Source organism: Dermacentor silvarum, chromosome 1 (genome assembly GCF_013339745.2).
Source record: "Dermacentor silvarum isolate Dsil-2018 chromosome 1, BIME_Dsil_1.4, whole genome shotgun sequence".
NCBI classification, from domain to species: Eukaryota; Metazoa; Arthropoda; class Arachnida; order Ixodida; family Ixodidae; genus Dermacentor; species Dermacentor silvarum.
The window spans coordinates 294903328-294915688 of NC_051154.1; the positions used below are offsets into that span (position 1 = coordinate 294903328).

The following is a 12361-nucleotide window of genomic DNA, read 5'->3' on the forward strand; positions in this document are numbered from 1 at the left end:
CCACGCTACAAATATATTCGTCTAAAAAATCAGCTGTATAACGTAACAACCTGAGATCCGCAAGATATCTGCTGAGAAATCAGAGAAAATCACAATGCTTCGTTTGCCACGTACACAACAGCCGCTCTCCCCAGAAGAAGCACTGCGTTCTTTAGTCCCAAATAACCAGTAGCGAAAAAAGAAACTGAGGAAAAATAAATAGAAAAGAAACAAGAGACGCACGATGTGTGCTTCCCGTGAAAAAGTAAAATAGGTGGTTTACATGTGGATTTGTAGCTAATGTATGACTATTTCGCGGCGAAGCATTTTCGTCAGCCCTTAAAACAAGGGTACTACTCGCATAGACTGCGCCCATCAAAACGGCAACAGCCTATGCGACGCGCGCTCGCAAACCATAGGCTACTCATACAGCATCGGTGCAGTGCTTAGTTCGTGAGCGAACGTAGGTACGTGAGCGAGGATCAGAGTATACTTTCTTATTTAAATGAAGAACACAGTGCGATAGTCTAAACTTTCTTGACACTTACCTCGCAAATGTAGCAGTTATCCGTTGCCTTCCAGTGATACCGCTTTACTTGGGCTTCCCATCTCTTCCTTCGCTCTGGGTCCCGTGGGAAGCGTAAACAACGAAGCCCTTTACGCGTCGATCCGGTGCACTTGGGAACACAACAGCCCGTCATGTCGGCTCGATGCACTTGACAAGCTTGTCATTCATGCGGCTGAACACTGTCCAGCAAGTAGAAGCGTCAGCGAAGCATCCGCGCGCACTGTGTCTCGAACTAAGCACCGGCACCAAGCAATCGCAACCGCTCGCTGTGATTCAAGATGGCGTCGCAGAGAGAAAGCGGCGGCGCGGGGGCGCTCAAAGGATGGCACCACCCTGAACGGCGGTGCTGGCATCGAGGCACCCTACTGGTAGCGAGAGCCCCGCGCCCGCCGCCACCGCCGTCCGCCTTTCTCCAACCTCGCTGCGCGCGGGCTGGTGGTGACTCGTCACTCCGCAATTCCCCGAAATACGATGTCACGATAGATTACCGAGATACGCGTGACCTTTCTAACCGTGTTCTCGAGCCGTACTCGAACGCCCGAGCGCGCTGTTCTGCCCCGCACGGCCAACGCGAACGGGAAATCCGTGCCCCTGCGTACGAGGGGAAATCCGATCGCGGTGCCCCTTTGGCTAGTGAACGAAAACCACTTAGAGCTCGAGACGCGCCCAGGCCCCCTCCATCGGACCGAGCCGTTGTCTGCTACCATTGGCATGAACGCGGCCATATTGCCCGAACATGCACTGCACTGCGTGCTGCCCGTCGCAGGAGCCTCCTTGCCCGTCGGCAAACGACGTCAGTATGAGGGCATGGTGGTGAAAGGCAACATCTGGCTCCAGTGGCGTGTCGCGCTCGAACTGACTCTTCCTCCACGCCGGCGCCTTTTGTAGCCCTTACGATCGCTGGCCGACAGTTTGTGGCTTTGTTGGATAGCGGCGTCTCGGTCTCGCTGTTCGGCGAAGAGGTTATGGGTCATTTGCGCCCGCGCTCTGCCCGCATTAGAGCCTTCGACACCACTTTCCACCTCGCGAGCGGTACGGCTACCTCGTGCGGCTCTGTGCGGTTGATTGTGCGCTGGGAGAATCGCGTACGCCGTCAGCGCTTTGTGCATCTCCCGGGTCTTTGCGTGTCCGTTATTCTCGGACGCGACTTCCTCGCACGCACGGGTATCGGGATTGACGTTGCAAGCGGAGGCCCTTCTAGCCCCCTGCAACCCTTTGCTAACACACCCGCTGGCCACGGCGGCGCCTCAGACGCCAGATTCCGCGTGAGAGCGGGAGGTTAGGAGACCTAGCGCGGCGCCCTTGGCTCGCGCCCCTCACTCCGCCGCCAAGATTGGCACCTTGGCCGGCACGGCGGAAAACCGCTTTCTCACGAGTATTGCCCTGCTACGGTGGTCAAGGTTCCGGCTACCCCGGCGACCACGCCGTTAAAGCTCGGGTTGCTCGCTGCCGCCTTTGTCTGACAGCTTGTCGGTGCACGAGAAGGCAGGCCTGTCGTCACTGCTGACTCGTTTCAGCGCGACGTTCACTGAACGACCGGGTTGCACCTCCCTTGTGCGACATCGGATCGACCCAGGCGACGCACTGCCATGGAAATGCAATCCTCCACACGTTAGTGTGGTCAAGAGGAAGGCAATTGACCAGGCATTGGATGAGCTTATTGAGACTGGTCTTGTCCAGCACCCAAAAAGTTCCTGAGGTTCTCCGGTTGTAATGATCCCTAAAAGAGACGGTATGTGTGGACTATACCGCCGGCTGAACGATGTCACGAGGAAAGATGCTTATCCTATGCCTAAAGTGGACTCAATCGTGGCTAATCTAGGTTCTGGATGCTAGCTGCGGCTACCTTCAGGTTCAGAATGGGCCGGCTGATGCGAAGAAAACTGCGTTCACCTCTCACCGAGGCCTTTGTCAGTTCACCCGTATGCCATTTGGCTGCTCTGGAGAGTTCTGCAGCTACGTTCAAGAGATTCATTGACCGCATTCTCGGGGATGCAAAGTGGCGCATTGCGCTGGTGTCCCTCGATGACCTTGTCATCTTCTCTCGAACGTTCGAGGAGCAGCTCTTGCCACCTTGAGGACGTCCTCGAGAGGTTGCGTGCCGCTGGGATGACCCTAAACCCGAAGAAAGCCCAAACAGCGGAGACTCGCATTTCCCTATTGGGCTTTGCCATCGACAGGGGTCGTGTTCTGCCGTGCGAAGAGAAGGTTGGAGCTATCGTCGAATACCCGACGCCGATGAACATTCGGGGCCTTAGGCGCTTTTGGGAATGGTGAACTACTACAGACCGTTCATCCCGAATTGCGCCGTTTTCCAAGCGCCCTAGACCACACTGTTGAAAAAGTCGGCACGATTGAGCTGGGGTCCTAAGCAGGAGGGTGCCTTTCATGCACTCTCCCGAGCCCTGGTGGCCTCAGCCGAACGGAAACTGCCCGACCTCAACAGGTAGTTCGTTGTCCAAGCTAACGCGAGCGACCTGGGCCTTGCGGCTTTGCTGCTTCTGGAACACGACGGCGCCCTCCGACCAGTCGCCTCTGCAAGCCAGTCACTTAACGGCCGCCGAGCTCAACTACACTGTGACTGAAAGGGAGTGTCTCGCTATAGTTTTTGCTCTCCGGAAGTTTGAGTACTACGTCGACGGAGTGCCTTTTGTGGTGAAGACCGACCACATGGCGCTCATCTGGCTTAAGCATTTGTGCGAGCCCTCGGACCGCCTCGCGCGTTGGGCGTTGACACTGCAGCGGTACAACTTTGTCGCGCGCCCCCATTTCGGCGTCTGATCCTTTGGCCCGCCACTCCCGTGAGCATTCGCACCAAGAAGCCGGAGCCTCAGTATCCAATGGCTCGAAAGGCGCGACTCCCGACGGCAAAGCGATCTCCGGATTGCCAGCCTCGAGAGAGGATGTTTACCTGGTGGACCCCGTTACCTCCTATGGTATCGTCTTCAGCAGGCAAAAGCTACTAAAGGCACAACGGAGCGATAGAGTTTGTCGACAAATTGTTGACGGGCTCAAAGAGCTGGGCTTCCTAGATGAGCGGGGCGGCAAAGCCGTCGGGCGCACACGGACAGCTGGTGAGTGAGTACGAACTTTATTTAGGTCCTGAGGAGAAAGAATTAAATAGCTGTTGGCGCCAAGTGCGACGCAGCTGGTATTGTCGCGGGCACGTTAGATACGTATCTGCTTGACGCCGATGGAGTTCTCCTGCGCTATATCCCATCTGAGGAGGCTCCCCAGGAGTCTTTCAAGGTGGTGATACTCCGCAGTCTAAGGAGAGCCACCCTGAGCTATTTCCACGACTAGCGATTGGTCGGACATGCGAGTGGCCTTAAAACTTTCCACAAGCTGTGCCGCTCCGCTACCTGGTCATGCATGAAGCGTGACGCTCTTCACTACACCCGGTCGTTCCAATGTATGAAGCCTCGTGCGGCAAACCCCCCGGAATCATATATGCAGCCAATTGACAGCCAGCTACGCTGCAAGTCGCTGCGTGTGACATTATGGGACCCTTTCCCAGAAGCCGGCGAGGCTATGTTTTTCTCCTGGCTGTTACAGATCACTTCACGAAATGGGTTGAACTTTCTTCCCTTCGGAAGTTAACGGTAGACGCAATCTGGGACAAGTTGACCGAAGTCTTTATCCGCTTCGCTTTCCGGCGGAGCTGATAACGGACAACGCGCCCTACTTCACGGCCAAGGTGTTCGTGGCATGCGTGTGCTGTCTTTGGCCATTAAGCACCGCAAGACAACCACGTATCACCCACAGGTCAACCCAACAGAGCGGATGAACCGGAACCTCAAGGACCTCGCGGCCTTGCTCGCGGCCTTTGCCCAGCAACACAGGTATTAGGATGTCTGTCTTAACGAGAGAGGCTTATCCTTGCGGTTCACCGTGAATCGTTCGACCGGGTACACGCCCGCTATCCTCAACTTCGGGAGAGAGCTGCCAAACCCCATAGACCGCATTCTGCGGACCGGCAGCTGGGCGTGTGCCACGAAAGCCGGACTTTCCGGCTACGGGGCCGAACTGCGCTCACGGATGGACGCGGCCCTTGACGTGGCCCGTTCGAACCTGGCAAAAGCGCGAGCTGGACAAAAGGCCTAATACAACCGGTTACATCGAGACGTGCACTACAGTGCATTGCGAATTGTTTGATTTATAGTGCAATATTTTCTTCAAAGTGATCAATTTGCGAAGTCTCAGAGCCAATTGAAGCTGAAAGGACGATGTTTAAGCAAATTCATTTATTAGCAATCATTCCCATGCTGGCTGAATTGCCATACTTCCTGCTCCCGTAGACACTATGCGCCAGACATCCCTTTAGCAGTGATGGAAGTGCTGCTCCAATTGCTCCAAATAAGAAATGCTGCTCCAAACTCTCATTTTTGTTAGGAACTTCTCCGAACTCCGAAACGGTGCTGGGAAAAAATGAAGACGAGGAACTTTGACCGTGTGACCAACCGGTGAGCCCTGAGTAATCCGAAAACAAGCTTTATACTATTATCATTTTCGAATACGCAGTGAAGCCAATCGTAGCATCGGCTGCAGCCGAGCCCACCGACGCATTTTTCACGGCGCACGTGGACGCACGGTCTCCAATGCGCCTATAGCGCTCATTTCTGCCACAAGTACTAGTATCTTAAGTATATAGCTTATTTTACTGTGCGTTCAATAACCACCCATCTTCTTAATTGTTTGTTTCTTGCAATTTTCATTGATTATTGCATGTGCGATATGTTTCGTAATAAATATTAATATTTATGAGACGTTTCGGTGATGCTTTTAACTCCAGGAGTCTTATGGCCAATTTTGCCATCCGCTCCGAAGACACCACTAGCTGCTCCAAACTAGCAGTTTTTATGCGCCGAAAACACTTACGGCTGCTCAAAAGTGGCATTTTTTCTGCTGTGGAATCTGCTCCAAAAAGTAAAATGTCGCTTCCATCACTGCTTTAGCAATCTTTTTTTTACATATTATGTGAGCGGTGCGCTAGCTCTCACGCAGGTGACGCCTCCCTGCTGTTCCTTGCCATGAGATAACTTGTCTCTGACGGCCAAGCAACGATTCATTGCATTTATTAGTATATATATATATATATATATATATATATATATATATATATATATAGTAGTAACTGGATTTTTCAATGGGCCAAGCGTATTTAGGAAAATCAGAAGCACAACTTCGCAGTTATTTTTTGGGTTTAACCGCGAAGTTATGCTTCTGATTTTCCTATATATATATATATATATATATATATATATATATATATATATATTTGCGCGCCTACACTCAACGGCTTTCCAGGTAGGTGCCTGAGTAGGAAGTGGGTGCACATGTGATGACGCTTAGGTTCAGAAAGAACAAACGTTGGTATATGCTGGTGTCGAATGGAGCCACCCATAACCGCGAAAATCAACACGTGATGACTGAAACAGGCGGAGACGGGTGCTGCTAGAATCGAAGGCAGCACAGATCAAGGGTTAATAATGCACGCGCTCCGTTCTTGTTCCATTCCTGAATTCAGCCTTACCCGCGACCAAGGTTACACAAGCGTCCCAGAATCCGATCCGTCTTTGGGAAAATGCAATTAACCACGGTGTTGCGCTATCACACAGGGCGTTTGCGTGAACACGAGAAAAACGGTTCGTATCCGCTTGTCAGGCTGAGGTTTGGCTGTCACGCTCATGCAAACGCTACAGGCGGTCGGGCTGAGTGAACGTTTAGTCGGGTTGAGCCAGGCCGATTGCACAGGGTATAACGTTGACCCAACCCGACCCACATGAAGCGCGCATGTAAACGCGGACAGGTCGGGTCGGCAGTTCGCAGCCAGCTGCAGCGAATAACTGGCCACGCGTTGTGTTACCTCCGACCTCGACGCAGGCAGCCCCAACAATGGCAACCCGTCAGGTTCATGTAAACGCTGTCCAGTCGGGTGGTCTGAGGCCAACTCGACCCACTCCTTTCGGATTGATGTAAACGTGTTCCTTATTGTGTTCAACACTCCCGCGCCAGTGTGCCTCCAAGGTCGGTCCGGTATATGACGCGTGGTTTGTATGCGTTTAGAATGCAGCTCCCGTAGCTTTATGAACAGTTATTACAACATATGAGTGTGCAACATCCTGACTATGCAGAAAGCGGTCTCTCGGTACGGGTCCGTATTCACAAAGAGGTTCTAACGCTAGTATAGGTGGCACGTAAAACGGCAGAATTTGATTATATTTTTTTTTATTTTAGCGCTACAATAACTCGTACGAGCTGGTGCCGGCCAATCGTTAGGCTGGACATGCTATTCGCGAAGGCAAATAGCTCTGACGAACGAAAAGCATTGTAATATCTTCCCGCTCGTTGCCGCAATAAATTATTATTATTAGTATTATTATTATTATTATTATTATTATAATTATTATTATTATTATTATTATTATTAGTTATGAAAACTTATATACACTAGACAGGAAAGGAAAAGGGAAGAGCAGGCTGGCAACTGCCACCGGTAGGTGTACCACGCCTTCCTATACTCTTCAGAAAATACGAGGAGGCTAAATAGAAGCACTACGTTTTGGTGGATACCGTGCAACTGGCAAAACTGTCACACGTCGGTTGCTCATACAACTATGCGCACAATATTAATTTTCTTTCGCTGGTCGCCTCTGACTCATATGCGCCCTCATTATCTCCGGGATAGACCAACGGCCACCTACCTCTCCCTGTATCTCCCACTTCCCCTTACCCCAGTGAGGAGTAGCAGGCTAGAGACACGCTCTCCAGGCCGACCTCTCCTCCCTTCTCTTCATTAAAATCTACTCGTCCTCCTCATACGGTATAGGACTGTATGGCGTGCGAGAAAGACGCATTTTATTCGGCAGTGTAAATGCATTAATCACTTCCAGGGAGTTGTCACGCTTAATGCGTGTACAATAGCTAAGCCGGCGGATATTGATAGGAGGAAAGTTTAGCGCGCCTCCCATCGGCGTTATTTTCTTGTCGCGCAGTTATCGAACGTGTTGACACCGTGCCCGTCGCTCCAATGAGACGCCGCCGACGTTACGTCACGCATAAGACAAATCATCTCCCGAAGGGATTGACGAGAATACGTCCTTACTTGCGGTAAATGCACGTGACACAGTTTCTCACAACAAATGCGGTGATGCAACATCTGATGACAAAAAGTGGGCGGCTTCTTCTGGAAGAGCTGCCACAAGTTTGTGTTTCACGAAACAGCGATCACGAGACTGTCAAACATGCATGCGCCGTCTGTGACTGAAGGCGCTTCGCTTGTGTTATCTCATGGAGATAAGTGCTTTGTTATGTGCGTGTGTGATAACTTCCGGCCAAATCTGCAATGCATTGTTGCAGTGCAATAGTAGGCTATGATAACGAGTGTGACTCAAGCGGCAGCAATTTGCCGTATTATTGAAGGCTAATGATTAGCGCTTCATACTGGTGACTCCATTGTTCTTGGAGAGTAAAGCATTGTTTGCTGTTCTGCACTTCGGGGATTTCTCGGTATCTTGCTGGGTAAAAGATCGAAGTAGGTTTGGTTGGCCCGCCTCCTTATGATGTACAAGCCCCAAGCTTAAGTTCACCTTCTCATAAAATGGTATACGATGTCTAATAAAGATCGTACCATTTCATTAAGCAGCAGTGAAAGTACGATTACATTTGTCTGGAGTGGAGAGTGCCGCTGGCTATGTTGATGATGAAGGGTACGTCAATCTATTAGATGTATTGCAGTCTATAGAATATTGCCGATCTCTATGTTTTATTCTTGCTTTCCACTACATGGCGTCACTCAAAGCGCCAGCGTTGCTTTGGGACAGGAAGCCTTCCACAAAATAAATAAATAGATTATTTAAATAATCAATCAACACCTAACTCTGCAGCTTACAAAGCTTACAAAACTTACAAAGCGCGACATCCGTGGTAAGCAACGAATACAAGATATATCCTTCCAGGCTAGGAATACGGGCATCGAAAGGGGTGCGGAGAAAAAAGAAAGTGGAAGCTGATGTATACTTTTGTACAATGTCCCCATCTTAAAAGTTTCTCGTCAACTTCTTTCTCGCAGGTGGAGCTGCATCTTCATTTAGACGGCTCCGTACGACTGGAGACAATATGGGAACTTGCGCAGTGAGTATCGTAAAGTGACAGAGCGGTATTTGAAGCATAGTTTTTCGCAACGGTGCAACGCCGATTGTGTCTCCATTTTGAGTCGCTATAGGAGCAGTAAACTGGGGTCGTATTCTGGATCGATCACATCTGGTGCTACCACTTTAGACGTTAATTGGACTGTGTCAACAGGCGCACCGCCCATTTCATTGAGGCGTTGCGCTAGAAGGTGTACGCCACGTAAAAGGGAAGGACACGTACGAACCCTCTTTATCACGATTTTTGCCGACGGCAACTGCGAAGCATCGTGGAACTGCTCTCTGAAATCTTTGGCAGTGCAATATGACCGAGCAGATTGCTTATCTTCTCTCATGGTCACCGTTATAATGATGTTGGTACTGGCGGCGCAGTCGCCCCTGCAGGCATTGATCTGTCAGTACAGCATCCCTATACCAGCAACAACTGTTCGCTCACAAATACATGTACCGTTCAGTTTACGAGGCCTTGCATGGCTCACAGTGGATGTGCTTTTGTTAGCACAGCAGAGATTTGAATCAACATCATGCTTTTGATAAGTGTTTATCGCATATTGAGACAGAGACGCCGCGGGTCGCCGCACCGTATCGCGCTTTGTTGCTCCAGTGGATGAGTGCTATTCCCGCAATCGCAGGGGGCGATATTTCGTGTGGAATCATTTCGTTTTCCACTCTTCTCACCCTTTGTCACTCGCTGGCACGCTGCTATACTAAAGTCCCTATACATTCGGAAAAGTACCACCATCCTTTGAACAACGCCGCTTCTCTCTCTCCTGTATCTGCGATTGGACGATTATAGCGTGCGCTTTCACTTTATATTTTGTTGTTTTTTTTTCCGCCTCAGCGCCATGCCGAATGTTCCTCTGCGTAGCCGCCGTCGCCGGCGGCGGAGGTGCGTGCGCCCGGCCTGAAAGCTTCAACGGGGACTTTCGAGGGGCGCCACCGTCGACTTGTTTTCGCAAGCAAAAAGTAAAGACAAAAAACAAGCGTTTTAGGAGAGGAGACAGCGGAGGAGAGAGAGTAGATGGCGGTACTTTTCCTATATAGGGATTTTATACTATACGCCGTCTTTATCTCCGGGCACTTGATACAACAAAGAACAATGGAAAATGAAGTGGATCCGATCATTATATCACATGGCACCAGTATTGGGTGTCCCAAAAAATGTTCAGTACACCCAACAGAGGTGCACGAAATTTTCAAAAAAAAAAAAAAACGAGCGAAAAATTTTATCAGACGATACAGGCCCTGAAATAATTCACGCTAGGCCTCGTTTTTCATTCTTTTCTCATAGTGCGTCGCGGTGATGAGAGATGCACCGGTAAAGCGTGTTCTCGCCCAACCCTGTTGCAAAGCGCGTTCGTCGTTCAACGCCAGATTTATAGCTCTTTGACGCGCACGTGAGATTGCGTGTGAGCTTTCATGCGTCTTAAGGTTCAGATGGGGTAGTGGAGCGCTCTTCTAACGCTAAATATAAACGCTAAATATGTAAGTCAACGCTAAATATCCGAGCAGCCTTTAAAAGTAGCCAGTAAAACCGTACATCACAATGTTGCTTGCAATACCAGTAGAGGCTGAAAATGGGAATACCAGACTGCGTTTTGAGGCTGCGGAGATATTCAGGTTTTTGTCAGATCCCTTGGTCAGTAAACTTTTTTGGTCGATAGTACGTACAGATAGAATCACACTTGTCTAGAGCAGTCGAGCGGTCGGCTGCGGGCTGCAACAGCGCCGCGTACCGGCAGTCGCTGGGTTCGAGATATGTTGGATGCAAGCGCCAAAAGTATGCACGCGGCATGTGCACTTGCGGCCTATCTGCGATGTCAGCCTGTAAATTTGATCATAAGAGATAGTCAGTTATCTTACTTTTTTTTCTTCTCATTTTTTTTTGTTTTTTGCTTGCTGTCGCTTGTGGAACGACCGCTGTCCGTGATAAGCGTGGATGTGCAACGGAATGCATGCACTGGCTCTGAGAACTACACCTGATTCAAGATAAAAAATGGCAATGATTCATCGGTGTCTCGGTGAATGGTGACGTCAACGCCAATTGGCACATCAAGTGATAGACGCAAACAACGACTGACGCGAAGTAAAACGCATTTTTTGCTATGTTATCAGCTGCGGCGCCGGCTGCACGCGACGAAGCAGGCAGCGAATAAGCGCAGATCTCGCCCACCCACGTTCGTGAAAAAATCTACAGGCCTATAACAGAAATGGCCGCGAGAAGCCATGCCGCATGCAGGCTTTTGGCGCTTGAATCCAACATATCTCGAACCCAGCGACTGCCGGTAAGCGGCGCTTCTGCAGTCCGCAGCCTAAAGCCCCTATATTTATAAAAGTAGCGCCATTCTTAGATCTTGCCGCCACCGCGCTCACCCCGGCGCTTCCTCCTCGCCCTCTCTTAGCCGCCTCCTGTCGCCCCAGCCTCCTCCGCTCCCCCATTGGCCAATCCGTGTCACGTGGAAGTTCGCGTCGCGCTTTTGTATATTTTTTTCTTTCCAGCGCGCTCCGACTGCCATTCTCGGGCCTTTGCGTCGAAAGTGCTGTACGCACAAAGGCATCAAACGTGTTAGGGACAAGAACTTCGTTGTGATGGCATGCTGCTGCGCCTTAAGTTGCCGCAATCGACAAGGCGAGGGCAAAATGATTTTTTTGTTTACCATCCGGCGTGCGCAAACGCTTGCTGCACACTTGATATTTGCGCCGTCTCGCATCGTCGCGTTGCTACTTCCAAAACGGCATTATTAAGACCAGTTACTGACTGACGAAGCAAAATCGCGCCTCAAAAACGTCTCCGCAGGGCGCGATCGAAGTTTTCCTCGGATTTCCTCTGGTAGCGCTTAGCTGTCGTCTGCCACGGCAGGCCCGACGCAGGCGGCGCCACTGTCGATATCGCGCCTCGATCGCGCTGGTCGCGCCGAGCGCGATAGTGGAACGGAGGAGGAGGGAAGTGGATGGCGCTACTTTTTATATACTTTAATTTATATACTTTTTTTTTACCGCAGCCGGCCGCTCGACTGCTCTAGACAAGTGTGATTCTATCTGTACGTTCGTTCGTTAACGTTGACAATCATCGTCGATGGTTTCTACACATTTTTAAAAATTAAGGCCAGGCTATGATCTATCGCACTTTGCACAAGCGCTCAGCATCTTAGTGTACTTTGTGCGTGAACGAGTGCAAGTATTAAAGGGACAATAAAAGCAAAATCAAGTCAAGCTAAAGTGATAGCTTAATGCTCGAGAATGTCTAAGGCGCCAATATTTTCCCGAAAAAAGTTTTGGTAGTCGAGAAATTGAGGTAAATGCAGTACACGATTTGCGACTCACCCGGGGCATTCACGTACTAATCCGATGACCTAGTGCTACTTAAAATTTTGTCACTAGTACTCAACCTCTCGGAATAAAAAAAAAGCTCATTCCATTTACTTATAATACGGAAGAATCTGCTGAGTTTCCAGTTCTGTTTGAATATTTAGAAAAAAAAAGAACTCATTGACGTTACCCTTGACAATGACACGGGCGGTCGAGAGGTTTTGTTTTCGCTCGGCTCTGCGCCGCCGGCGCTTTCGCGCGTTTGAGTAGTTTCGTTAACGCGTAGTGCTGCGCTGGTTTTGCTTACTCGCGAAACTCACAAATTGCAAGTAGCGTAGAATTCTAAGTCCCTGTG

At 50.2% G+C, this 12361-nt stretch overlaps 2 protein-coding genes across 3 annotated transcripts in view; both read left to right on the forward strand.

Annotated features, from left to right (window-relative positions):
- LOC119437231 (adenosine deaminase) overlaps positions 1-12361 on the forward strand; it is a 476423-nt gene that overhangs the window by 442650 nt on the left and 21412 nt on the right. The window lies entirely within an intron of this gene.
- LOC119437235 (adenosine deaminase-like) overlaps positions 1-12361 on the forward strand; it is a 228090-nt gene that overhangs the window by 18071 nt on the left and 197658 nt on the right. For both annotated transcript variants that reach the window (XM_049660370.1, XM_049660371.1), the window contains exon 2: positions 8619-8680. In XM_049660370.1, the coding sequence (XP_049516327.1) occupies positions 8619-8680 (62 nt within the window). The remainder of the gene's footprint in view (positions 1-8618; positions 8681-12361) is intronic.